The 25858-nt window shown below is 48.9% G+C and overlaps 14 protein-coding genes and 1 pseudogene across 14 annotated transcripts, besides 10 other annotated features; all 15 read left to right on the top strand.

The window, feature by feature from the left end:
• Window positions 1-227: 227 nt before the first annotated feature.
• Window positions 228-1925, top strand: TraAM80_02462 (putative 3-transmembrane protein A13; the record flags this gene model as incomplete). Its single annotated transcript, XM_029379464.1, has 1 exon — window positions 228-1925. The coding sequence occupies one exon, from the start codon at window positions 228-230 to the stop codon at window positions 1923-1925; it is 1698 nt and encodes a 565-aa protein (XP_029240678.1).
• Window positions 1926-2114: 189 nt separating this feature from the next.
• TraAM80_02461 (uncharacterized protein) lies at window positions 2115-6419 on the top strand (the record flags this gene model as incomplete). Its single annotated transcript, XM_029379463.1, has 1 exon — window positions 2115-6419. The coding sequence occupies one exon, from the start codon at window positions 2115-2117 to the stop codon at window positions 6417-6419; it is 4305 nt and encodes a 1434-aa protein (XP_029240677.1).
• A 52-nt stretch (window positions 6420-6471) lies between these two features.
• Window positions 6472-6514: a microsatellite.
• A 203-nt stretch (window positions 6515-6717) lies between these two features.
• On the top strand, window positions 6718-7560 carry TraAM80_02460 (flagellar associated protein; the record flags this gene model as incomplete). The annotated part of the gene is made up of 1 exon (XM_029379462.1): window positions 6718-7560. The coding sequence occupies one exon, from the start codon at window positions 6718-6720 to the stop codon at window positions 7558-7560; it is 843 nt and encodes a 280-aa protein (XP_029240676.1).
• Window positions 7561-7760: 200 nt separating this feature from the next.
• Window positions 7761-7798: a microsatellite.
• Window positions 7799-7938: 140 nt separating this feature from the next.
• TraAM80_02459 (putative RNA editing complex protein MP61) lies at window positions 7939-9456 on the top strand (the record flags this gene model as incomplete). Its single annotated transcript, XM_029379461.1, has 1 exon — window positions 7939-9456. The coding sequence occupies one exon, from the start codon at window positions 7939-7941 to the stop codon at window positions 9454-9456; it is 1518 nt and encodes a 505-aa protein (XP_029240675.1).
• A 45-nt stretch (window positions 9457-9501) lies between these two features.
• Window positions 9502-9721, top strand: TraAM80_02458 (hypothetical protein; annotated as a pseudogene).
• A 104-nt stretch (window positions 9722-9825) lies between these two features.
• Window positions 9826-12663, top strand: TraAM80_02457 (putative nucleoplasmin-like protein (NLP); the record flags this gene model as incomplete). The annotated part of the gene is made up of 1 exon (XM_029379460.1): window positions 9826-12663. One exon carries the CDS (start codon window positions 9826-9828, stop codon window positions 12661-12663), a length of 2838 nt encoding a protein of 945 aa, XP_029240674.1.
• Window positions 12664-13234: 571 nt separating this feature from the next.
• TraAM80_02456 (ribosomal protein L24) lies at window positions 13235-13612 on the top strand (the record flags this gene model as incomplete). The annotated part of the gene is made up of 1 exon (XM_029379459.1): window positions 13235-13612. The coding sequence occupies one exon, from the start codon at window positions 13235-13237 to the stop codon at window positions 13610-13612; it is 378 nt and encodes a 125-aa protein (XP_029240673.1).
• Window positions 13613-13879: 267 nt separating this feature from the next.
• On the top strand, window positions 13880-15259 carry TraAM80_02455 (uncharacterized protein; the record flags this gene model as incomplete). Its single annotated transcript, XM_029379458.1, has 1 exon — window positions 13880-15259. The coding sequence occupies one exon, from the start codon at window positions 13880-13882 to the stop codon at window positions 15257-15259; it is 1380 nt and encodes a 459-aa protein (XP_029240672.1).
• Window positions 15260-15451: 192 nt separating this feature from the next.
• Window positions 15452-15487: a sequence feature (A-rich).
• A 44-nt stretch (window positions 15488-15531) lies between these two features.
• Window positions 15532-15831, top strand: TraAM80_02454 (uncharacterized protein; the record flags this gene model as incomplete). The annotated part of the gene is made up of 1 exon (XM_029379457.1): window positions 15532-15831. One exon carries the CDS (start codon window positions 15532-15534, stop codon window positions 15829-15831), a length of 300 nt encoding a protein of 99 aa, XP_029240671.1.
• Window positions 15832-16016: 185 nt separating this feature from the next.
• Window positions 16017-16053: a microsatellite.
• A 200-nt stretch (window positions 16054-16253) lies between these two features.
• On the top strand, window positions 16254-16631 carry TraAM80_02453 (ribosomal protein L24; the record flags this gene model as incomplete). Its single annotated transcript, XM_029379456.1, has 1 exon — window positions 16254-16631. One exon carries the CDS (start codon window positions 16254-16256, stop codon window positions 16629-16631), a length of 378 nt encoding a protein of 125 aa, XP_029240670.1.
• Window positions 16632-16671: 40 nt separating this feature from the next.
• Window positions 16672-16704: a microsatellite.
• Window positions 16705-16924: 220 nt separating this feature from the next.
• Window positions 16925-18241, top strand: TraAM80_02452 (HORMA domain containing protein; the record flags this gene model as incomplete). Its single annotated transcript, XM_029379455.1, has 1 exon — window positions 16925-18241. The coding sequence occupies one exon, from the start codon at window positions 16925-16927 to the stop codon at window positions 18239-18241; it is 1317 nt and encodes a 438-aa protein (XP_029240669.1).
• A 318-nt stretch (window positions 18242-18559) lies between these two features.
• Window positions 18560-18940, top strand: TraAM80_02451 (uncharacterized protein; the record flags this gene model as incomplete). The annotated part of the gene is made up of 1 exon (XM_029379454.1): window positions 18560-18940. One exon carries the CDS (start codon window positions 18560-18562, stop codon window positions 18938-18940), a length of 381 nt encoding a protein of 126 aa, XP_029240668.1.
• Window positions 18941-19153: 213 nt separating this feature from the next.
• Window positions 19154-19201: a sequence feature (A-rich).
• A 22-nt stretch (window positions 19202-19223) lies between these two features.
• Window positions 19224-20888, top strand: TraAM80_02450 (endonuclease/Exonuclease/phosphatase; the record flags this gene model as incomplete). Its single annotated transcript, XM_029379453.1, has 1 exon — window positions 19224-20888. One exon carries the CDS (start codon window positions 19224-19226, stop codon window positions 20886-20888), a length of 1665 nt encoding a protein of 554 aa, XP_029240667.1.
• Window positions 20889-21748: 860 nt separating this feature from the next.
• Window positions 21749-21777: a microsatellite.
• Window positions 21778-21935: 158 nt separating this feature from the next.
• Window positions 21936-21959: a microsatellite.
• A 267-nt stretch (window positions 21960-22226) lies between these two features.
• TraAM80_02449 (protein MEMO1) lies at window positions 22227-23174 on the top strand (the record flags this gene model as incomplete). Its single annotated transcript, XM_029379452.1, has 1 exon — window positions 22227-23174. One exon carries the CDS (start codon window positions 22227-22229, stop codon window positions 23172-23174), a length of 948 nt encoding a protein of 315 aa, XP_029240666.1.
• A 33-nt stretch (window positions 23175-23207) lies between these two features.
• Window positions 23208-23236: a microsatellite.
• A 232-nt stretch (window positions 23237-23468) lies between these two features.
• Window positions 23469-23495: a microsatellite.
• A 544-nt stretch (window positions 23496-24039) lies between these two features.
• Window positions 24040-25581, top strand: TraAM80_02448 (uncharacterized protein; the record flags this gene model as incomplete). Its single annotated transcript, XM_029379451.1, has 1 exon — window positions 24040-25581. The coding sequence occupies one exon, from the start codon at window positions 24040-24042 to the stop codon at window positions 25579-25581; it is 1542 nt and encodes a 513-aa protein (XP_029240665.1).
• Window positions 25582-25858: the final 277 nt, after the last annotated feature.

Here is a 25858-nt window from a genome sequence, read left to right as displayed (position 1 = left end):
GAGAGAGAGAGACCAAGAAGGAGAGGGAGCTGTTTGTTTTCCGGCATCCCGCCCTTTCGTGTGATGCCGGATGCCTAAACTTGGATTAAGGGCAGGCTGAGGCACTGCTATTCAAGACATTTCATGCGGCTTTTATTTTCGCTCTCCCTCTTTTTATTTTTATCACTGTTGAAGGATATTTCCGTTGTGGTTATTTCTTGAGTATTTAGGGCGGGGGGGGGTGAGACATGCCTTGCGGAAGCAGTCTGCGGGGGCGGCGACAGGTCTGTTTGCTCATCCTCACGCTCTTATGCGCCTTGCCAGCGTCAGTGAGGGCGGAATCCGCGACGCTGACGGACCCCATCACGGGGGAGGTAGTAGTGCTGACGCCCGGAAAGATGCACTCCTCTGTGAATCCCCCCTCCTCCGTTGTAGGGCTGTGGCCACATGGAGATGTCCGCGACGAAGACACCGTCTTCTTCAAAGCTGAGGATGAGGCGTATGAGAAGTGGATGACGAGGAAAAAACAGAGGCAGTGGGAGCAACAGCAGCGAAAAGGAAAAGGAGGCGAGGGCAAGGACAAGGAGGGTGATAACAAGAGGAAGCAGGGAAACTCCAAAAAGGCGTTAAAAATGAGATTGGAGAGTTTTTCAGCACAAGCTGTGAGGAGTCGGAATAATGCCCGTAGTGAACGTCTCAAAGAGCTCAAGAACATATCCTTGTTTGAACTTGCGTGGGATGAAATCCGCGTTGATGCTGATCGTGTAAAAGAGCTTCTCTATGAGGCCTCTTTATTTGTTTCTCAAGAAATTCCTGGCAGCACACCTGAAGAGCAGTACGCTCACCTTCTGAAAACCGCGTTTAGCCACACCATAAGGAACATGACGCAGAAACGGGGGAACGTGTGGATCGAGAAATGGATCTATACCCTTCCTTATCCAATGGTTCTTGATGGAATAACCGTGGGACATGCTGAGCGGGAGGTGCGCAATATCAAGAAATATATGAGTCGGGTGGAAGCGGCACAACGCACTGCAAATGCGATGGAGAATATTCAGGATGCTAATTACATCAAAATGAGGATTAAGGAGAGTCTTCGTGACTCTACAGAGATGCTTAATGCCAGTAGAGAAGCACACAAGATGGTTATTGACCTTGTGCTTCCTCTTATGTCACATTTTCGTCAGAGTATCACCACCCAGATTCGGGATATCAATGTCAAGATTGTTGGAAATGACGAGTCTACTTCACTTCTGCGTCAGCAGTTGAAAGAGTGGACGCGGCGTAAGAGTATCCTCAAGGCTTCTAATGAAAAGGGGATGAAGGTGGAACTTGAATTGCGCCGGGCCGTGTATGGTAATACCCTGCTTCCAGAGGAGACCTTCATTTTCTCCCTTGCTCTTATTGCCAAGGCACGTTTGGGGCAAAACACGGGTCTCGAAAGCGTGGACCTGGTAACAGACCTTGGGACATGTGTCTCGCTCACCGCCGCTCAGGAGGCGGAGTTGAAGGCGGCCCTCTATAACCCGTTTGTAATTGGTTTCATGATCGTGGCCGCTTTGAGTTGGGTACTGTTAGGAATACGCGAGTTCTGGTTGAAGCGAGTGCGGCAGTCTTTGTATTCCGTGCAACGCACACCTGACGTGAGCGTCTATGCGAGTGGGCGAGTTCATTTTTTGCGCCTTTGCCTTCGAGTAAACTTGGTGCTTGAGGCATTGATACCGTTCCTAGTCCCCACATTTTTCCTGTACTTTGCGCTTACCCGCAAAAAAGAGGGAATCTCTCTCTATTACATCTTTCTTCTCTCGCGGCCAGCACAAAAACTGGCGTTGGTCAGTGTTCTGGTTTTGTTATACGTCCTGAGTTTTGTTGTGTTTTTCCTGATGAGTGCGCTCTATAGATACTCCTCCAACTCCTCACCACGGCGGAAGCTTAAAAAGTCTTGAGGGAAATAAAAAGAAAAACCGAAAGGAAACCAGCTGAAGGGTTCGTGTGCTGTCGGTAGTGCTTTTTCACTGGAAGATGTCTGTGCGTGTAGGCATGTGTGATTCATTGCTTTGAAAGAATTTTTGGGGCGATTGTTTTTATCGCCGCGTTACTGTCGCTTCCAAAATTGTGGTGGACAACAGGGAGACATGGAATCCATTCTCGAGCGTTTTCGCTCTCTTCCACTCAGTTTCTCTCTAAAATGGAGGGCTAAGACGAGCAGCAGCCAACCGATGGTTGTACATGTGGAGGAAGGTATTTCTAGGAGTGAGTTGAAAGCGCTGCCTATTGTCTTGTCCTTTTTCCTCATCATGTTTTTTTTTCTTGTTATTATTTTGTGTGTGATTGCTTCACCCGTTCTATGCATGGTTAGCGCTGCTATAGGAGGGCGCTGTATGCGTGCTTTGTGGGCTCTGACGGATGTGTTTTCCATAGCGCTTGGTAGAAGCCACCCCAATGTGGCACGAGTGACGCAGTCGGGCAGGTACGCACGGCAGATGGGGTATCGCTATGGTCCAGCGTGGCACCAAGTTGGTTTCTCAAGGGCGGTGGTGGCAAAAGAAACCACGTCGGTGGGTAAGGCGGCTGGCACACCCCCTGTTCAGCAGAACACATTATTGACGCCTACGACAAGCAATGAGATACGCACAAGGGCGGTGGAGTTGGGGCTTGTTTCGGAGGAGGCTCACTCGTCTTTTTCGGAATTGTGTGGTAAGGGAACCTCTACCTCAAAAGATCCCCTGCTTGAATTTTTGGAGAAAAACGAAGAGGACGCTCCCATCTTGCTCGCCATGTGGACCTCTTTGCGTCGCTGCTGTTTGCATGCCTCGGAGATATCGGAGTCTCTGTCGCTCACGACAAGGTGGTTTTTGCACCATCTTATTCGGATGCGTGCCATCGCGGCCGCGGTGCAGTTTTACCAGCGACTGTTGGCATTGGGGGTGCAGTTGCAGAAGTGGGACGTTGTTCTGCTGCTGAGTAATTTACCCTACGACCGATCCACAACTGTAGCAGATTCCCAAATGGATGCATGGATGCGGGAGAGACGCCTCTCGCGGGGGGCGGAGTTGCGGCAGCGTGAAAAAAGAAGACGAGGCGAAGATACTACGTTGACGCCCCCCAAGGGGGTGGTGACACCCGCAGGATGTGAGGGAGTGGGGAAGAACGAGGGAGAGCGTCAAGGCACCTCTGCTAGGGTCGTCACTTCTAACACCGCAGTGCCGTCGCAACCCACGAACTCTGGGCTCGGTGTCACTGCCATTAAGAGGACTTCAAATGAAACGGATAACAACGTTCTTAACTCGGTAAACCAGCTGCATTCTCAGCACCAAGGTTGGGTCAGGCAGTGGCTTCTCTATGAGGCTTCGATGGGAAATATTGAATTTCCCGACAGCGAGGAGAGTGTGCCTATCAAGTATGATGGAAAGTTGGATGCATCCCATTTTGCTGACGCCGTCGAGGTCGATGGGGACATGCTGCAGGATTCTTTGGAAGCAAACCGTCTAATGGGGGTAATAACTCATTTAAAACATCTCATGTTACTGCAGGATGCCAGTATTCTAGTTGAGACGACTAAGACAGGAAAGTCACAGAAGTCACCCATTAAGGTTGATGGAGGTAAATCCGCCATAAGACACCGTCGCTACTGGGTGGAGGCACTTCACCTTTCAAGTGTGTACATGGAGTCAATTCTAGCAACAAGGCGTGTCACATCGCTTCCCGATGAACTTCTTGAAATCACACGGCGGGCTGTGATGTGCTCTCAATCCTGGAAAGTGTCTTTTCATTACCTTAAGTTGGCTAAGCGGTACGGCGTCGCATTGAGCAAAGAGGACTACGCAAAATTTGTCTTGATGGCCGCGGAGGAGGAGCCATGGCGAAAAAATCCTGCAATTGAAGAATGTATGGCGCATCACATTGTCCCGCATATTATTTCAAAGTCAACGGCGGCTGGTTATGCAGTTCAGGCTATATGGCTTGTATACGCATGCACCATGAAGTTGGATCGACCTGAGAAATACGTGGAACTGCTTGGAAGCCACGCAGTGAACCTTCCTACAGCAATAAAGGAGGCCATTATGCTTGCTAAACTTGCGGCCTCACATCTGCAAATTGAGGTTGACCGCTACCGTGCAGAGGTTGCAGCGCAAGAGTTACTTGCCACGTCGCTTCGAAAGGGTTTGTTTTCAACTGTCAATGAAACCACGCCAGAGAATAGTACCTCGTTACTTAAGAACCCGACTGAACAACCTGCAACTGCCTTACTTGTGGGTGCAGTCCTTTCAGAGTGGTTAATAGATTCTTTTGTGCTGGTTTGTATTTCTCTCCCTCGTGTTATCGCTTTAGCGTCCATCCTTGTGGTTTCACAAGAAGACGCCGTTCAACTTACTTCTTTCCTTGTGGACGTATTATACAGTCGCATGGGTGTATGGGGGACGTTCTCTAAATTGTACTTGGGGGAGGCGAATGTTTCTGCACGTAGAGCCCCAGAGAGGTCGTCCGTCGCCGCCTACATGGCGTTATGTGTTTTTCGTGTTGCCCTGGCGTTGTGTACGGCCCATGGCGAGTTTGCCTCGCGACGACGAGGCGTCGCCTTGCTTACCCCCAAGCAGCTGACACTTTTTCTAGGCATGGGAACGGAGGCGCTGAGCGCCATCCCTTCTTACGCATATAAGAGCGTAGAGTTGCGATCCGTCATGGCGAGGTTAGTGCGAACGGCTGTCCGGCTGACAAAGGAGATGTGCCGACTCTTTAACCTTACCCCCAGTAGTGAGAAGCTTCTGTTTGGTGTCACCTCGGAGGAAACGGTGGAGTCCCTCGTTCTCATGGTCCGTATCCTTTTGCTCCTGCACACAGATGCGCCTAGGCGACATTTCCCGGTGAGTACACAATTTTTTTTACGTTCTCTTTTCCGGCCTAACGTTGGCTTGGGAAAACAAGTCCGACATTCTCTGCGGCAGAAGGAAGTGCGTCAATTAGATGCCCTTCTCTACAGGCAAGCCCATAGTAGAACCAATGATGATGATGATGATGTTTCTCCTTCAACCCAGCGTCTTCAGATATTCTCTCCGGAGGACGTTGCAAGGATTGAGGCGACAGCAAAAATGCATAGGTCGATTTATTCTGTGGTTGTTCACCATGAAGGTGATTCCTCTGCCGTTGAAGATGCGCTTAGCTCTCGTCTTCACTCAATGAAGTCGGATGATGCCTTCTTACTCTTACATGTTACCCTCCATCATTTACGTTTGCGTCCTGGAACTTTTGGAATGCCGTTTTTTGTCAATGTGTTGGAGCGTCTTCGCGGCGGCGCAACGGGTGCAACTGATGGGAGTTCTTTATGGTTAAAGGCCATCTCGGTGTATTGGGATGCTGTGGAGCATACTGCAGCTCATTCTGGTTCTCTCAGCACAGCGAAGGCCAGTGATAGGCGAGGTTTTCAGAAGCATGAAAGAAATGTTTTGTCGGAACTCCTTTTACCGATGATGCAGCTTAGCATGTCGATAAGAAGAAGAGACCTTGGGTGGGTTTGGCTGGATCGCTGGGCTTCTCTGTACACACCTGTGGAACGCGACACATGCTGGGCTATCCGTAATGTTCAGGCAAGATCGACCCTTCATGACAAGCATGCTTTGCATATGTGCCTTAAACTTGTCTTGAACGAGCAGCAGAAGGTGGTGGTGCCGGAGGGGGTCCATGTAGAACCACCATCAGCCTCATTCACCTCACTTCTGTGTGAGGTTGCTGTGAAACATGCTGATTGGCGAGAGGCGTTGGATAGTTTGTTGCGGCCCTTTATTAACTTTGCAAGCTGCAGAAGCTCCATTACGCCGTTGCCAAGTATTGTCGCTTGCTCTGCGTTGCGGATTCTATGTCGTGCCCCTGTTAACCTCTCCAACACCGCTCTACGGCTTCGGGAGATTCAGGGGGACCAGTGGGATCTTCAAAGTGCCAATGGACTTTTGTTGCTGCTTGTGCGCCAACGGAGGTGGAAACTTGCTTTGCAGCATGTCAAGGAGATGTGTCCGTTGTTGGACGGCGTCACTGACACGCCGGCAGGAGGCGCAAACAGCTACAGCCCCAGTAATATACATGAGAAGCGTATCAAGGATGAGAAACAGTTGAAAATGAATCAGGCATTTTTTCTCCTTTATGGTCTGCGGGCGTGCGCCATTGGTGGATGTGGCGAGGAGGCCGCTCTGCTGTACGACCGTGTCAAGCTATTACTGACAGAGGCATGCACTGGTAGTGCATTGGAGAAGACAGCCACTAGCGGCTCTGCAGCGCATCTGGAGGAATTGCTCTTCTCCACCTTGGATCCTGATGAGGTGGTGGCAAACGTCTCTTCTGTAGGGGATGAAAATGATCAGCTGCACATTATTGTGGGCCAAGCGCGTCGCTATTTCCTTCGTGCCATGACGAAGAAGAGTTTGGTTACCCAAGGCTTGCATAAGTGAAGAGATATGCAGCTGTTATTGTGTTGGATGTACTGCATGTTGTATTTATTTATTTGTGTTTGTGTGTTTGTGAGTGTCGGTTTGGTGTTGTTGTTCATCGGTGGGTTGCATGGAATCGGATGGGGAGGGTCACGCTATTCCGCTGCGGTCACTAGCTGCTCCACTGGAACACACAGGCACACGGAGACACGGCAGTGTGACCATTCAAGGTGAATGAAATGAATCTCATTGTTATTCTTGTTGTTTTATCCTCCTTTTGTTTCTCACGCATGCGAAGGAAATAGGTGGTGGCACTCGCATGGCTCACTCATTAACGTGGAAACTACTCGGTCCTGAGGAAACACACAAGTGTCTCGCAGCGCCAGATGTTCCCTCAATTCGCTCGGTACTAAAGGAAATTGATGAGGCTGGTGACGGACAGCTCATCGGTGCGGCACACTACAACGAGGGGCAAATTATGATTCTTCTTGACATGCTCGCCCACCTTATTCTTTTCTGTAAGTCACATTGCATGTCACCAGAGAAGGTCAGCACTCTCGTGGGAGTTGTTATTAAACTTCATAAGGACAGCATGTCAGGTGGTTACACACGGGCTCAGTCGTATCATAAGATGCAAGATATTATGATACAACACAGCGTTCCGCGTCCACCATTTTCTTGCGCCATCTTTACCGTACGGGACGCGCAGGAGATTGATGAATACATGCTGCAGTCATATTACCGTCACTATAAGATGTACGTTTATGCATTTGTGCCGCGACAGGTGGCGAGTGTCCGCTGCCTAGATGTGAGTCACATACATGAAATACCGCCAGTTGGCCTGCCATCGCTAGTCACTGCCATTGACGAAAGTGAGTGGCGGGACAAAGTGGAGGAGCAGCGGCGCATTGCGGAGGCGCAGACAATAGAGGAAGAGGAAACTGTATCAGATGCATACGAGCAAGAGAGGATGCGACTGCGGTTACTGAACGATCCCCATTATAGTGACGGCATCCGGGAGCAACTCGAGAGCATCAAGAAGGAGGTGACATCCAAGGCTGCTGACCGCCTGGATGAGATTGAGGTGAGGCTGCTGGAGATTGAGAAGAAAGTGATGGAATTTACTGCTTCAGATTCCAAAGAGGGAAAACGTAAGAAATGAGGCCTTGCGCATGTTTTGAGTCGGATGGTAGAATGTACAGAAAACAAGATGAGTCATTTTTTCCCCCATTTTCCCTTCTTTTACAACACTCCTCAGAGAGTGTAGGTTGCACAAACCGGGAAAACGGGAGTCCGGGAGAGAAGGATTTTCACTACTTGTGTATCTTGCACACCTATGTGGATGGATTCGTTAACATGTGTTTCTTGTCGTGTGTGTGTTTTTTTTTTGTTGTTGTTGTGACTTGTGATTTTTCCGTTTGAAGAGGCGTTTGCAAGGTGGATCATCATGCTGAGGCGTGGGTGTCCCTGTGTCGTTCTGGGCGCTGTGTGGGGAGTCAATTCGCGTTTACATTTAAGACGAAGGTATGCAACGACAGCAATGCCGTCTGACCAAAATGTGACTCCACGCCGCGTACGACTTGTTTCGTCCACGTCGACTTCTGTTGCTGGTACAGAGCCACTTCCAGTTGATGTGGGCGCTCCATCGATGGATCCAAACGATCCCTACGGGCATGTGCGTATCTACCGCAAGGACATGGTGTCAGATGTAGGAGGTCGTGCGTTCCAACTTAGCGTGGATGTACCACTAAAAAAATTTGTGGATCTCTTTAGCGACTTTGACGGTAAGCGATGCAAACTTTGCAATGAAAGTTACATGCAGTGGCATAGTCATAGCGGGGTTATTCCTCATTCAGGGCGGGAGGCGCTGATGCTAGAGATGGTGCGTGCCTACTGTGGTACTCCTGAAGAGATTGCCAAGATGTGGTGGCACCGGCTTAACACCTCTACTGTCTTTAACCGTATTCCTTCCCTGAGCCATGACAATAGTCATATCCGTAAACGTCGGTTGCAGTATCTTCTTCAGTTTTTGAAGGACCGGGATGTTATTCGTGACACCTTCAACGTACAACAGAGTGCTGGAGGTGCCGGTCGATCCTGGGAATTTGAACGCCTGGAGTGGATTGGAGATAACGTGGTGAAGTATGTCTTCAATGATCGCTTCAATGTCCTCTTTCCAGTGCGTGAGGGTGGTATCCGTGGTCGCCTGGGCTACGCGCAGTTTATGATTGACGGCAATGATGGGTTGGCAAGAGCGTATGATCATCTTGAGTTGCAGAAGTTGACCTTAAGCGATCGTGTTGTAAGCAAATTTAAGAGTGATGTGGTAGAGACACTTTTTGGGGAGCTGCAGTTATTTTTGTGGTCCTCGGAGACGGATGTTGGCACCGCCTACTTTGCCTTGCCCTTTACCTCGGAGATGTTTCCTCTCAGGGCGCTGGTGTGGCATGTGATGGAGGAGCTAGCGCATGTTATGTTCATGTACCATGTTGACCACATTCTTGCTGCGATCCAACGTATTGTTCGGGAGCATCAGTTGCAGTTTGTCCGCGCCGATCCATCCCTCCGCGGTCACACAGACCTGCAGAACGAGCTGGCAAGCACCCTGTACGCCAAGCGGAGCTTGACAGGATCGGGGAAACTGACTCCGACGAGGATCTCCCCTAGTTTGCGATTCAAGGATGGCTTTGCTGCCTTGTACCATGAATCATCTAATTACGAAGGGTTTAAGCGCGTGCACGCACTTGGTGGCCTTTTGCCACGTCCCTTTTCCCGCGAGGAATTATCGGCGACACCGTCCTTCTTGCCGCACCTGCAAAACGATGAAACAATGGCTAGTCGAGTTCCGTTAGACTGGTGGTCAAACCTTCTGCATGCTGTGGAAGAGGAAGAGAAGGCACTGCAGCGGCAAGATGCGGTTTCTGCTTCATCAGCGTCACCGCCATTGTCACATGCCGCCGTGACGCCGACACCACAGCCGCACCCAAAGAATGCGGTCAATGCAAATTTAAGCGTACCAGAGCTCAAAGATAACTTTTTGGTGATGGAACTGATATAAGTGCAGAACAAAAGCTTTTTCTTGAGGCCTTTTCGTTGTTGGTGGTTGTGGTGCTGTGAGGGGAGGTTGTGTACGCACTCCTTCAATTGCAGGGTCTGCTGGATACATCTCCACTTACTAGAAGTGGTGGTGCCGAGTTGTTGCCGTTCGTCTCTATCATGTTTATTCTGTGATTTTCCTCTTGTTATTGTTTTGCTGTTAACTTGATTGGTGTCTTTCTCTTTCTCTCTCTCTCTCTCTCTCCTCACACACACATACACACATTGAGGATGGGCAGACTGTACCGCAATTAGGTGCCAGAGGTGGCGCTGTTTCTCCGGTGGGAGGGTGTTTTTTTTTGTGCGTGGATTTGTGCTAAACGACATTTTTATGTCTCAACCGAAAGGTCAGGGCGGGCAAGAGGAGGCTGCCAGTAGCTCCCAGCGCGCTGTTCTGAAGACAAGAACGGCGTTTCAGATCTACAGGAATGATGGCGCTGCAGGGAGCGCCGCCGCCTTCAGTACGCTTCCCAATGACGAGGTGCTGCCGTACAGGATAAAGGCCGACGAGATGACACTCATGGCTGCTTTGGACGTCGTCGAGGCTGACGCCAGGAACCAAAGGATGTATGGACCCGCCACACTGCACTTGGTAGTTAACTACTTGTCTGATCTTCTCTCTTTCATCCCTTTGGGAGGTCGCTCACACGTACTTCGGACAGTCACTATAAACTATAATGCCCTTCAGCGTGTCGTGGAGCTGTACGGGGCCACAGAGGCTGTGAAGGGGACACTCGCGCAACTTGCCACAGCATGTCTTAGCGCTTCTGAGGTACCCATTCGCGAGATTTCATCCTTTATGGATCATTTTAGCGTCGTTGAGAAGTCTCTTCGACAAGAAATGCGAGATGCAGGGGAGAAGGTAGGGATGTTTTCAAAATCCACTGCCCCTGCCTCCTCGTTGACGACCGTAGGCGATACTACCATCAATGATGTCATCCCTTCCGTGTTCACACAGACAGCCTCGCGCAAGCGTCTGACACCCACGTGGGAGGAAACATCAGCCGCGGGTGGAACAGAAGAAGCCAACACGGCAACCCCAGTTAAGTGGATAAAAACAGAAGGAGGCAAGAAGGCGTCTGGTAGTGCCAAGAATACGAGTACGCAGTTCACATTACAGCGAATGTTGTATGGCCGCCTTCGAGCATTAACAAGTCAAGAAAAGAAGGTGGTTACACTTCTTAATCAACTGGTTCAGATTCTCGGCCAGGTGTATGCGGTGCGGTATAATAATTTACTGCCCATTTTTGAACTGCTGGAAAATAAAGTAAAACAGGCGCAAGAAATCGTTGATGCGGAGCGTTCTGCCTTTCAGTCAAAATACGAAAACACAGATAAATCACCTGAGCCGTTTTTGGAAGTGACCCTGGATGGCATTATGCAGGCGATTCAAAACGCTTCTCATCTCTTTAAAACCGATGAAGAGTGCCGCTATGAATTCGATGAAGATTTGCTTCACCCCATTGCACATGCCTGTATGACGGAGGTTAACCGGATTGAAGGATTTACCACGGTGCCTTTTGAAGGACCATCAGAAGAGGCACTTGAAGCCAAGGCCAATGCACGCGAAGCTGCGCGGGCAAAGCGAGAGGAGCAACGCACGAAGGCTCTTGAGCGGGCCAAGGCGAAGGAAGAATTAACAGCAAAGAAAGAAGAAGAGCGAAAGCTTATACGTGCCCACCTAGGTGAATTAGACTCAACAAGCCTCATGGAGGACATGACCATCAAGAATCCCGTTAAAAGTGCTTACGTTCGCTACAACAAATTGCCGCTGGAACCACCCGAAGAGTATGAACGGGCTCTCTTTATTTGGGCTATGCTTACATCGCTGCCCAGACCATTGCATATTTCGCAGATGCCGTTTCATTTGTTTCTGAAAGGTTTGTTGTCGGATGAGGGGCGCGACAATGGACTTATGGAGGAAGTTGTGCTTGCACTTCTAGACGTGGCTAGGGAAAATCTCCGTTCTTCCAATGGTCCAAAAATTTCGACACGAGGGAGGGACTGGTTCGGCAGCATGGTTGAGTTTGTGGCGGTATCCAGTGGTAACAAAAAGAGTCGTCCACCACCACGTCCAAAGGCTATCTCGTACGATGATGATGATGATGAGGATGAAAGTGACGAGGCGGAAGAAGAAGAAGAAGACAGCCAGAATATGGAGGAAGAAGAGGAGGAAGAAGAGGAAGCTGCGGATGCAGATGAGGCGGAAGCCGTCAGCTCCAATGAAGAGAAGGATAGGGAAAAACAAATGGAAAATGGGGACGAGGCGGGACAGAGAGAGGAAAAGGAAGAAGAGTGTAGGATAGAAAGCCTGGATGGGAGGATAAAAGTCACTCTGGAACACGTGACGGAGCTGCGGCATATGGCCGCCTGGGGTAACGTGGATATGGAGGATCGTTTGAATCTTTTACAGTACATGGTGTTGGAGGCGCTTAGCTCCCCCGCAGCACAGGAAGAGGCGGAAAAGATGAGAAAAATGCATGAGGAGATGAAGTTAACGATGGAAAAGCGAACGAAGGAAATCCGAGAAGGAGCCCACAAGGAGATTACTTCCCTCCTTAAACAATTTTCTTCGTCTTCGAAGTCGGAGAATGACAACTCGGAGACCTATGAAGCAAGGCGGGAAAAACTGTTTGAAAAGATGGAACAGAAGCTGCAAAATGTTGTGAGTGAATACTTGGGCATGCAGGATGGCAAAGACGTTGGGGCGCTCATCTGCCCACTCGGTATGGACCGCTACCGACGGATGTATTGGCGATTTCCATTTGATCGTCATATTCTTGTTCAGTCCACTGCTGCCACAGATACCAATTTCCCCATACTCCCTGAGCCACGTGAACGCTTGACTCAGCACATTAAGGGTTTAAGGCCTATGTTGCTGGATGATGCAGATGAAATCGAACACAATTTCAAGAACGTCAATGGTGAGGGTCACACGAACGACAGAGATGACGTTCCACAGCGAGTATGGGGTGTTGTGCCGCCCGAGTATTTAGACCACTTCATTGAGGGGCTTGACCGGCGGGGCATAAGGGAGGCGGGGCTTCGACGCTCCCTCGAATCAATTCGACCGTATTTGCTTAGTTTAAGTGAACCACCAGTGGGCCGTATGACACGGACGCGTTCCCACACCTTTGGCTATTTCAATAAGTTGAAGCTTGAACTGTAAGAGTGATGGAGAGAGTGGTAGAGGTAAAAGAGGAAGAGAAGCACTGAACAACGAAAGAGAAGGCAAGGAAGCGCGACGCTCTTTTCTCGGACAGTATTATTTTTGTTGTTGTTGGGTAAGTGACACTGCGACTAACAACCAGCAACAATTACGTTTTTCCATCGCAGCAGCATTCATTTTTGTGGTGGATTTGTGTGCGTGTGTTTTTTTTTCCTTATTGACTTATCACTCTTTTCTGCTTGAAAAAGAGAGAAAATTTCTTGTGTCGTGCCAAAAGGTGTGCGAAGTGCTCATCCTAGACGTGAGACTGCACAGTAACAGGGGCAACGCGACCCATCACAGCGAGGGCAACATTTTTCTCAAGATGATTGACTGGCGCACTCCGTTGTAGTTACAACAGAACTCCCGAGTGACTGGTAAATGTGGCTGACAGCATAGTGTGTGACTGTGCTAATTTGATTGCTATATGGGTGCATGCTCATTTTTGATTTGATTTTGTCTTCACTTTTCTCTTCCTTTTTTGGTGTTTGGTATGTGTGCCTGTTCCTTTTCATCTTAGAGCTGTGAAACTATGCGGACGATTGACTGTGAGTTCTCTCACTTCGCGGTGCATCCCGGCCACGGCCGCCGCTACGTGCCCTTTGCGTTTCTGTCGACGAAGCCCGTCCTGACGTTTGCCCGCCCCAAGTGCTTCGCCATGTACATGCGCAAGAAGAACCCTCGCTTTGTCCCGTGGACACGCACATACCGTCGCATTCATCGCAAGCTGAAGGTTGACCGCGTTGGTCGTCGTCGCGCCGCTCGTGCCGTAAAGGTGGAGCGCGGCATCGTTGGTGCCGACCTTTCCTACATTCAGGAGGTGCGGGCCAAGACGAAGAAGGTTGACCGCTCCGCTAAGGGCAAGGCTGTGCGCGCGGAGATGGCCGAGCGCAAGGCCGCAAAGAAGTGATCTCTCCGCTAGCTACTCTCGGTTGCTTTGTTTCATACTTTTCAATTACTTTTGGTTATCTGTTGTATGTGAAGTTGCGCATGTGGCAGACTTACCTTTTACTTGTATTTCTGCTAGTGTGTATCTGTGCTTTTTTGTCGATGTTCTTTTTTCGGGTTTTATGCCATCAGTGAGTTTTTTTTTTTCCTGCCGTGCTTGGTGTTTGGTCTCGCCTTTTTTTTTTCTCTCTGTTAGGTGGAGTTTGGTTGGGGGTGGGGGTGGGGGGAGATGCCTCTTTCGGATGGCAAGCAGGTGATACGATGGAATTTGATCGTCTCCATTATTGCGCTGGTTTCCTCCTTTGTCACTGTGAGTGTGTACTTGACAGCAGAAAATGGGTACTCCCTTGAAAAACCTGCAGCACGTGTGCCGTATTTCGCCAGAGTTTCGGGTGTGCACCTCGTGACCTTGCCGTCCCCTTTGAATGACCTCACGGTGCTTGCGGCACGCCCCTTCGGGGCAGCTGATGTGGCTCACAAGGTGATGCGTTTCTTCACAAAAAACGTGAAACCGGTCCGTTCAGATGGGGAAAATGCCGCAACGGAATTCCGCAGCGAAAGTGCGATTATGAAGGAGTTGCTGAGTTCCGCCCCCGCAATCCCTGGTGGTGCGGCAAAGGTGCTTCATCTCTGCTCAGCCAGCTCCTGCATCGGACCGTACCTCTCACAGCTCCACGTGAAGCGGGCAAATCAGGTGCTTGGGCGCTCGATAGGTGTGTATGCTTTGGTATATGGCGATGCCACTGTGGGGCGTACCATTGAAAGGGATCTTAAAAAAATTGGTGTGCTAATTCCTACGTATAATAATTATTCGTTTAGGGGAGAATCAGCCATGCCGCTTCAAGGCGTTATTGGCGAGATGAACTCCACAAACACAGTTGATGCAGCCTGCTCGGTGAAAGAGAATAGCTGTCAATATAGAATCCGGGATAATGGCACGCTGTCGCAGATTTCTGTGCCACTGTTACCATTTCATTCGGTAAGTTTTGGCGAGTTGCGCCTTTCAACGATACTATTTGATGTAGTTCACATTGATGTCAGCTCGGATGAGACACCAGCTGCTATTTGCCTTCTCGGAGGTTTGCTCGCTTCCTCTTTGCGTCCCTCACATATTCATTTGGTAATATACCCGTCACCGTTTCTTGAGCGTATCTTAATTTCGGTGAATACCCTTCGGGAGAAAGCGCACTATAATGTGTTTTTCACTGGCGGACGTTGTTTGGCCTCCAGTACTACCTCTTCCGTCTTATCCTATGAATCCCTTCGCGAATTGCTCAACTTTGATAGCTCTCAGACTCTCTCAAGGCCAAATTTACGTGGGTATGCTATGGAGCCCCTTTGTATATTGTTTCTCTCGCAGATTTTTGATTCCTTGCCGAAGCTGCTAGAGCATGTCTTACCCACTGATAAGGAGCATGCCATGAGGACCTTTGTGTTTGAGCCTCAAGCCGGTGGTAGACACGTTGCTGCCAACCCAGAATCGAGTGGGGTGTGGGGTGCCTCGAATTACTTGGTGCTTGTGGTGCCCTTTGTAGTTGTAGGATTATTGATTTGGGGCCTTTCCAGGGGGAAATGTCGGCTGCGTACCGCGAATACTACTTCACACTAGGTGAGCACGTTACTCTCTTTGTGAGTAGGTGAAGAAGGAAGGGGATAAGACTGTTTTTCAGCTCTCATCAAATGTTTTGATACGGTGGTGATTTTGTTTGTTGTGTGGAATGTCATCGTGTCAGATTTTTTTTCTTTTATTTGCAACCGCCAAGTGAGGAGGGGATTGCTGATAGTGAAGGTGGTGTGCGTCTTTGCTTGTTGCTTCTCTCGCTTTGCTTTTGTTTTGGTGCGGGCGCGGCCAGAGTGAGTGCGGAAGGAGAACACTACACGATGGGATGCGTTGTGGCTCACCTCTGTTTGGTGGCGCATTTCTCTGTGTGGAAGTGTGTGATGCTGTTAGTGATGGTTTTGAATATTGTGGGCGAGGCGGGGATTTATCCCGTACCGCGCAGCATCATGCAGGTGTGTTGGGGCGAGCTGCATGCAGAGTGCCCCACAGAAAGACTAGAAAAGTTAAGGAGTGAACGGTGTCGCGCCTGGATTCTTGCCCACTATGCGTGTGAGGTTTTTGGAGGAAAACAGAGGGTATCCAGAGGATATGCATTGCAGCTGCATACGTGCAACCCCTAACACTTTCCTACCTCTCCTCTGCGCCGAATCCTCCCATTACAACTCGCTCTATCGCTACTTGCCACGTCTATCTGTGCCATGAGACTAATAGTTATGCGGAAAGCCGCAGTTTCCATGCCTGCGTGTGTGTCTGCAGGCGAGGGAGAGTATGTGTAAGAGGGAGAGATAGCATGTTTGTATGTCTGTATATATATATATATATATATATATATATATATATATCGGATTCATCAAAAACCAACACCTGTTATTGCTATTGTTTGGTTATTCTTGTTTTTTTTTCTTTGTTGGGAGTGGTAATTCTGTGTTGCTGGGTATGTGAATGGCTGCTCACTGTGGAGTTTTTCTTTTCCGTCGTTTCTCCTCCTTTCCTCTTCTTTCTCTCCTTTCCCTGGACACTCGCACGAAAGAAAGGAGGAGCTATGCGGACGATTGACTGTGAGTTCTCTCACTTCGCGGTGCATCCCGGCCACGGCCGCCGCTACGTGCCCTTTGCGTTTCTGTCGACGAAGCCCGTCCTGACGTTTGCCCGCCCCAAGTGCTTCGCCATGTACATGCGCAAGAAGAACCCTCGCTTTGTCCCGTGGACACGCACATACCGTCGCATTCATCGCAAGCTGAAGGTTGACCGCGTTGGTCGTCGTCGCGCCGCTCGTGCCGTAAAGGTGGAGCGCGGCATCGTTGGTGCCGACCTTTCCTACATTCAGGAGGTGCGGGCCAAGACGAAGAAGGTTGACCGCTCCGCTAAGGGCAAGGCTGTGCGCGCGGAGATGGCCGAGCGCAAGGCCGCAAAGAAGTGATCTCTCCGCTGGAAAGAGCCTTGGCAGTACACGTCCATCCTTTCTTTGTTTGTTTTTATTTCTTTGTTCTGTTGAATTATTTTAAATATATATATTTCAGGTCCCGCCAGGGTTGATAATTTATACGTAAGACCGTATTGTGTGAGATGTGGCAAGGTGCTATGTGGACGAGGTGTGGTCTCTTTCTGGATCTTTCTTCCTTCCCTCTTTTGGTGCTCTTGAAGGCTGTGTGTGCGTGTTTTTTTTCTTGCTTTAGGTTGAACTGCAGGATCACTTGCCAAACGACGGTTTACATGACATCCACAGCCACGGAGGTGACGCAAGTTCAGAGTCTTGCTGCCATTCGTAACTTTATCCGTGTGGCTGTTTCTTGTGTCACCTACCTTCGTGGGCTGTGCAACGACGAGTCGTATCAGCCCCGACAATTCCTCGGTTTGCAGCTTAAGCAGTTAGTGCGGTCATCGCCGGAGGCCGACGTCATCTCTCAGTGGATGGAAGATGGAGCGTTTGACGCACTCAACAAGGGGTATTTGAAGGCGCTGTCCCTCTGCGTATACACCCCAAATTGTACTGAGTTGCTTGAGAGCTACAGTTTTGCCTTGTCTTACACGCCGAATGGTAAGAGGGCTGCCTTAACGTTTGCAGGTAATTCACTGAATGACGCAGCATTGCGTCCATGCACAGCTGCAACTTCCACCACGACACGAAGTCGAGGAAAACGTCACACACGTCAGGAGGTTCAACAGGCGCTTGCAGGTATTATAACAAAACTGGTTGAGGTGGTGGAAGGATTACCGCCACTACTGTGCGAGCGTGTTTTGGTAATGCAGTTGACGTATTACGAAGATGTCACGCCACCAACCTACGAGCCCCCTTGTTTTGCCCCTGCGAGTGCAGACCTCACTAGCCTGCATCAACAGGAGCAGAGGCAGAGTACCAACATTGCGTCGCTTGATACAGGTCATCATATGATGTCTATTACCATTCGACACCGTTTTTTTGATAGATTGTTGTCACAGTCTTCTATGATAGCCGGAAACTCCACCTTGACGGCATCAACCTGGAATACGACATTCTCAGGCATAGGCACGGAGGGGGAGGAGGACGAGGACGAGGCGGCTGCTGCATTAAAACATATCCCAGACACGAACGCAGCGTGTACACAAACATGTCCAGTGAAGGAGTCGTCACAGAGATGCCCCGCGGAGCCAGCAGCAATCTCATCCACGTTCTCAAATGACCTTGCTTTTTTTGTGTTTACATGTTTTATACTGACAAGGTCACCGGTTGTTTATCGGGGACGCGTATCTACCGGAGAAATTGCCGAATATCTTCGCGTTTCATGTCCATTAGAAATCACACTGGAAATGGCGCATCAAATGATGCACCGACTGGAGTTGAAGGGTGTTGTCGCTGCGACAGCGCAGCAGGAGTGGATTGTGCATCCATTGCCTGCAGCAGCACTTGCAGGTTTGCTCCTCGCCCAGCGGGAAGTGGTACCGCTGCTCAGCATACAAATTCATGAGGACCTGGAACGCCTTGTCAAGGGGGACGCCACGACGCGAATGAGCGTTGCCGCCGGGCGTAAGCGGCAACGAGCCAATGCTTGAAGCTTCCAATGCTCTTCGCGGATGTTTTTTTAAAAAAGTTTTTTTTTTTTGTGGGTATATGGGCATGGGAAAAGTACAAATATGTGCAAATGCGGGGGTGTGGTAAACAGAGCAGGCAGAGGGGTGGGATGAGTAAGCAGGTCGTAGGAATATCTTCGAAGACTCTGCGGGGGGCCTTGTATTTCCATGTGGTCCAGTTGTGCCCGCGTGTGGTGTGCACTTTAGTTGTATTCTTATTATTTGGTCAAAGGTGTATTTTCTGCATAGTAGCATTAGAGAAATGCGGCCGCGGTGCTGTGTGCCCGTGGCAGCAACTCCATGCGGCCGCCATCTGCGGATGCAATTTCGGCGCCATCACGGATTTCAGTTTGCCGACTTTCATGGGTGAATGATTCCGTACAGCAGCGGAGTGAGAGTGACGAAGGAGAGGACCTTGAGGGCACACGGTACTTCACTCAGCGTCCCAAGGAGAAGTGGGACTATCATCGTGTAGATAAGAACATCAACTCCTCTTCTGAGTTCCGCCGGACGCACAATAGACCCGCATTCGAGCAAGGCATGTGCGAGGACAACTCCACGATGGAGCGCGGTGATATGCATATTCCAAAGAAATATCGCCTATATGAGTACTTTGATGAATACACAAGACCTGGGGTAAACAAGAAGGTGGCCGTATGCTGCTGCTGTTGTTGTGTTTAGCGAGTCGTCAAGTTTCGAAGTGTTGGATGGGAGCTGTTTTACTTACTGCCATGCACCTGTTCCTGTTAATGACGCGTGTGGTTGTTCCGGGAAGCCGCACTGCTTCGCCACTATGGGAGTAGTAAGCGATGCATGCACGTGTGTAAACACAAAACTACCTGCAATGCTTTTATACTGTTTTTTTTTCACATATATTTTACGCCTTTTTAACCCCTTTACTTCCGTTTTCTCACTCTTATCCTCTCTTTCTTTCTTTCTTTCGGCTTGCTCTTCACGGGCTAACATGGACGGGTTGAGTAGTGTTGGTTGTATAGTCGTTGGAGACTGCGGCGTCAGTTGTGTAGAGCCGATGAATACAGATTTGGTTGAAACCTGCAGGAGTCCGCAAACCCATGAAGAGGCGAATGAGACAAAGTCAGCGTCTGTCAAGGAAACAGATGGATCTTTCTGGAGCTACTGTTCAAGGCCAAGTTCTTCTGCACAGTTTGATACTCGTTCGCCGGTGTCTTTGAACTCTTTTGCTTCTGTCAGAAATGAACAAGTTAATCTGCGCAGTAGTATCGAACAGTATTCTCACGAACACCAGACGGTATCTATTGTGGTCAATGAGGAAACGTGTCCAGTTCCAGTGAGTCTTTCAGAAAATATGTGGGTTCCTGGAAAGCCGCTGCGCATTTCGTATGTTAGTTGGAACATGGGTCATAGGTGTCCCAATTTTGAGGATGTCGCTAGGTACTGCATTCACCCCAATGCCCACATTGTTGTTGTGTGCACGCAAGAGAACGGGACTCGCCTGCTAGTAAACAGCGATCGGAGAAAATGGAAAAAACATGTTGATCACACTTGTCTGGATGGGAAGTATGTACTTGTTGGTCGTAAGGAGCTGTGGTACATACAATTGCTTGTGTATGCCCGTAGGGAAGATGTGGCGTCATACATTCGATGCTCAGATGCCACAAGTGTCAGAACTGGAATTGCAAACGGTCTATGTGGCAACAAGGGAGGCGTTGCGGTGGCGTTGTCCATTTCCATGATACCTTTGCCTTTGCAGAGATGTGCCGAAAGGAGAAGGGACAATGATTCTCTGTTTGGAGGCTGTATGAGGTCGTTGCTCTCCTCTACAGAAGTGTATTCAGGCGACACGCGGCTTCGTGACAAAATTCCTCTCCACAATACAGTGGCGCCGAGTATTACCTTGCTCTTTATTGGAGCACATTTGGCAGCCCATCAAAAAGGTGTGCGCATGCGGAATAAGGATTATCTTTCCATCGTGCGAGCGATGTACGCTGCGTTTCAAAAGGGCCGCAAAGCCTTCTGTAGGGAACATGTATTGCCCAAAGGGCATTTTGGTGGCAATGCCGACGCCCTCCACAACGTCGGTGGTGGTTCCGACGATATAGCCTCTGTGCCACAATGTGAGAATGCTGTAGGTAGTGAGAGTGCTGTTTTTGGTTGCGACGACGATTGTACACCTCTTTTTGTTCCGCGTAGCGAAGCGCAGACTACATCCTTGCTTTATCACGACGTCACGGAGGAGTTTGATCTTGTCTTTTTTGGAGGTGACCTCAACTACCGCATCAATGGCACACGTAGGGCAATTGAGTATATGATCAAGAGCGACAGGGACATACGCTCTGTTCTCGCCCACAACGACCAGCTGAACCTCGAGCGGGCAAAGGGTATTGTTTTCCGTCGCTTTTGTGAGGGGAATCTTTTATTTCGTCCAACGTACAAGTACGAAATTGAACAGGACGTGTACAATTACACAAAAAAGAAGGATCGCATGCCAGCGTACTGTGATCGTGTTCTCTACAAGAGGGGGCGGGACTCTAGGGCGGGGACGGTGAAGATACGTCTCTACACCGATGTACCGCAGGTGCGAACAAGCGATCATCGACCGATAGTTGCCATATTTGATGTTGCAACATGTGTGTGCCCACCACCTTAGTCATTCTATTTCCTGCAGCAGCCGGAAATGAGGTAATTCTCCGTGTGTATTGTTGTTTTTTTCCGAACCTTTATGCTCTTGTTTTGGTGTTGGTTTGTTTGTGTTTCTTCAGTTTTGAATTCCTCTGAGAAAGAAAAAGGGGAGCTGTGCTTGTCTCTACAAGTATAAGGGTGTACGAAACTAATGCACAGTACCATTCTTTTTTTTTGTTTCTGTTTGCTATTCTCGACGTTCAGTGTTTTTATTTCTGTTGTTTTGAAAACCCGCCTTATGGTCTCTTGTCGTGATGTGTTCGTACCGTTTTGTTTTTGGCCTGGGCTGGTACTGCGTACATCGACATGGATGCAATAGAGAGGGGAAGAAAGAGTCAAGATGGCATATATGCAACTTGCCTACCGCCGTTAAGTTGCAAAAAGTAATGACATTTTCCCTGGGACTGGTGTGTGTGGCTATTTGAGTTAAATAATGCTTTTGATAGTCGTGCATGGGCTACTGTGTGGTTTGAAGGACTGAAGTAACGTTCCTCTTTTCCATTTTGTATTCTCTTCAGCTTGATCAGCGTGGGGCAAACACGTGAAAACAGGTTTTATCAGTTCGCCAGTTTTTTTTTTTTTCCGTTTTTGCTCGCCTACTGAAGCCGCGTAAAACAATTTGTTCTGTTTTTTTGTTCCACCTTGTGTCTTGATATTACGTTTTGTTACTATTATTATTGCACAGTAATAAAATGCTGCTTAAGTGTGAATAAACACTAACAAGGTAGAAGGCAGTAATGAAGGATGGAATTGGTGCTCTTTATTACATAAAAATGAAGTCGAATGAACTGCCACCCCTCTTTGAGCAAGGGGCTATGCCACAGACCCAAAAAAAACAAAAAACAAAAAAAAACAAATGTTCTTGGCATTCAGTCCCACGTGGCGTTGGCGGGATGGGGCATGCTTCAGCTGTTCCAGCTACGACCTTCAGTCACGTTATTTCTTGCTTTTCATTTCCCGCTCCCACAGTGTCTCCAACTAGGATGATAATATGTGTGTGTACCCTGCCATTGAGTATATATATATATATATATATATAGTTTGTGTGGTTTTTTTTATGGAAATGAGGAATGGTGGACATGAGAGAGGCATGAGCTCCTGCCTCGCTGCTGTAGGGGCTGTGGGCCAAAATAAACGGCATCTTTGCACCCTTTCTGTAATACAACTCCTAAAAAAAAAAAAAATCGTTTTTTAACAATTTACTCTTTGTATAGGGTGTGCAGTGTAAATTATTGCATATTCGGTAGAAGTGTGAGCTTATAAGAAGAAGAGGGACGACAAAAGCAACAACAAATATTGAGAAAACATGACGTACTCTCGTCGGGCCTCCCACGCCGGCAGTTGGTACGAAAGCTCGGCAAGGACGCTTAAGGAGACAGTGAACGATTTGTTTGGGAAGGCTAAGGACTATGAGTGGGGTGGTGATGAGACACTTGTCGGCATCATTTCACCGCACGCTGGAATCAGCTACTCCGGCACAACTGCAGCGCACGTGTATAAGGCCTTGCGCGATTATATCTATGGGCCCAAAGGAAACAACGTCTCTCATATTTTTTTATTGGGACCAGACCATCATAAAGGGTTTGAGGGCGTGGAACTGTCTGGTGCACGGGAGTACAAAAGTCCCTTTGGCGCAATTCCCGTTGACACTTCACTTGTTTCGGATGTTTATGAAGCTCTAAAGGCTACCGATATAAAAGCAGCATGCATGTCACAGTCCAGCGACGAGGAGGAGCACTCTCTTGAAATGCAGCTGCCATTTATCTCATACACCCTGCACTACCCTCCAGCCGGTGCAACACCAGCAATAGATCGAATTCGACTTGTTCCAATGGTGGTTGGTTGGACGGACCGTGAGATGGAGGAACGTATAGGCGCCGTCTTGTCATCCTACGCTCGGGATTCACGCAATATATTCGTGTTAAGCTCTGACTTCTGCCACTGGGGCTCACGGTTCCAGTACAGGTTTCACTATCAAAAGGCGGATTACCCCGCAATTGCCGATGCTATTATCGCCATGGATCATGAGGGAATGGAATGGTTGGAGAAGCGAGACATGAACGGATGGTATGACTATCTTCAAAAAACACGTAACACTATTTGCGGCCAGCGGCCCATTTCCGTGGGCATGGAAGCCGTAAAAAACGAGAAGGCGGCATCTGTGCGCTTCTTACATTACTCACAGTCAAACCGCTGTACGGGTCCTTCAGACTCCTCTGTCAGCTACGCCAGTGCTATTATCACGCGTAGTTGAAGGAAAATGTAGAAAGAAAGAAGTTGAATATCAATATATATATATTATATATATATATATATGGTAACGGCCTTATTATGATGATTATTGGCTTTGTTTTGCGTGTGTTGGTGCTGATTCTTATTGGTGCGTTGATTATTGTGAAGAGCCCATTGTTTGCACGAGGAAGTTCCTGTACAAAGAGCAAGTGCTAAGCAACAGATCATGCAGAATGAACAGAAAAGGAAAGTAAAACTCGTTGGCTGGTATTACGGCCACGTATCTTTATGATGCTTGCAGTCATGGTGGTCGGTATCTCTCTCACTCTCTCTCTATCTATCTTCCCTTTTTGCATCTGTGGGTATATATTTGCCTGGACGTAAGGAATATTGTTTCTTGGAGAGAAGCAGGGCAAAATTGTTGTGGTTTTCCGGACCGGTCAGTATGTGAGAGTTTAATTTCTTTGCATGGGGCTTTCGGGGCTATGCTTTTCCGTATTTGTTCTTGGCGCGTGGTTGGCATCTTTGTCAGAATTCCCCGAAGGGATGGTCGTGGACTGCGATGCCATGTGCCGTGCGCCATTTGACCGCGGTGGGTGTATGGATGGCGTAAAGTTGTTGCGGATTATCTTCTGCCTGTCTTTTTTGTCTATCGCTTCCGGGCACCGCGGGGTTTCCGCGTCACGTTTGCCGAGGCACAGGGCACCACTGCTTTCTCTCCTCCTTTTATAGTTTGCTTCAAGAAAGAAAAAAAAAACGACCAAAGCTGGCAGGTGAAATTATTTTGACAGCCGGAAAAAAAAACGGCTGGCACTTACTGCATCGCCAAACACGCTGCACTTATATCTTTCGTTACGTAGAGAAGACACGGAGACGCCACCCAAACCATGAAGAGTCGTCAGCGACGGGGTCCTCGTAACGCGGAGGTTGCGTTCTCCTACGAACTCTTTGGAAGCATTGACATTGACAGCGGTGACGTTCTTAACTTCACCGGTGAGAATGGTTCAAGGCCCAACAGGGATACCACGCAGTTCCTGCATAACAAGAGTTATGCACAAGGAAAAGAGACCACGTCGAGGCAATCATTGTACTTGCAGTTTCAGCGGACTGTCGACGTAGAAAATGGAGCGACGGGCCAAACTGACGACAGGAATGACAGTTTTGTCAACCTTGAAGACGCAGCACAGCATGTGTGGTTCCTCTCGCAGCGCTCTGAAGGATCCATGCCGTTTGCCCTCAATTTTACAACAAGTGACCAGTTTCTGCAGTACGCAAAGAGTCATTCGCTTTTCTCCACCGCTCCCCGCGGCTCGGTGGAAAAGGCGGCAGCAGGACCCCCCAAGGCGGCGAAATGGCTGGACATACAGACGACGAACGAGACCCTCCTCATGGAGCTCCTCTCACGATTTCCCTTGTCGGAAGACACAATTGATCGCTGCTGCTACCTCGATGGCATGGATTGCCACCTCGCACACTCCACACTCGGTTACTTCTTCTTTAACCTTCTGTGCACTCCTGTTACAACAGAGGACGAGGGGTACCGTCTCCGGCAGAAGAAGAGCGTCATGCAGCTTTCCCTCGAATCGGTCATGAGGGACGAATCACACTCTTCCATAGCCGCGGCGGTTCCAGTGGCAGTTATCGTTTTCCCTGAGTGGATTATAACGGTACACGAGAAACCCTTTCATGAGCTTGGTGATTTGCTGAAGTTTTTGTACATCAATTGCGGTGATCACGGCTCCGGCACGACCACGCGGCGTCGAAGGCAGGTTATGACCTCTCCATTTATTTTTGCCAGCCTTTTTCAAATAACTGTGGGGCACCAGTTGGACACCGCCTCATTAATAACGTCGCTGGATCGCATGGGAGATTATGTGTTCAAGGTTGAAAATGATCCCAAGGTGAAAGAGGAAGTGCTGCAGCGCATTACAGATGCTCGACGTGTCTTTGCGGAATGTGCTGCGGAACTGACGCGACGAGAGCATATTGTATCTATTCTTTTGCAACCACACATGGCGAATTCTTTTTTGACGCAAGAAAAAACGGTATGTCACTTACTTGAGAGTTCGCGGGCACATCTACTTCGTTTGGGCGACGAAATTGCTGACGCCCGAGATACCCTCTCTGTGACCAACTGGTACCATAACACAGCGCGTACTTGGAAGATTCTCCGCGGTGGAAACAGGGCTACCCGCCAGATGCTTCTTCTGCTGGAGATAACGAACATCCTATACCCCGTCCTCGCTGCTCAATTACTGTATACCATGAATGTTCCTGTACCCTTTCAAGGCGATCAGGGTGAGTCAATGGAGAACACGCGAGCGTTCTTTGTGGTATTGGCGTTTATTTTACTGTACACGTTGCTGTGTGGAAGAGCTGTCTACGCGTTGTTTCACAAAAAGCGGTGGAAAACGCGTCTGTTGGCATAGTGAAGTTGTGAAATTGACGTACGCACAAAAATAAAATAAAATCTATGTCGCCTGTAGCTGCGTAAATATAAATTCTCCCATTATATTTTGGAATGGCGACCATGTAGCAAGGAGTGGAGGAGGTATAGGTAGTGAAAGAGTAAATAAAATGGTGATTCAAGCATTCTCTTTTTTTTTTTTGAAATTAATGTTTAAAGTAAAGTGAAAATGGAAAAGGGACAAATAAATAAATGCTCCTCCTCCTCCACCTTCTTGAGAAATACACGTACGCATGCCA

This window comes from Trypanosoma rangeli, assembly GCF_003719475.1.
Source record: "Trypanosoma rangeli strain AM80 chromosome Unknown Tra_15.4_contig_00056, whole genome shotgun sequence".
Taxonomy (NCBI): Eukaryota; Euglenozoa; class Kinetoplastea; order Trypanosomatida; family Trypanosomatidae; genus Trypanosoma; species Trypanosoma rangeli.
This window is presented reverse-complemented; position numbering and strand designations above follow the sequence as displayed.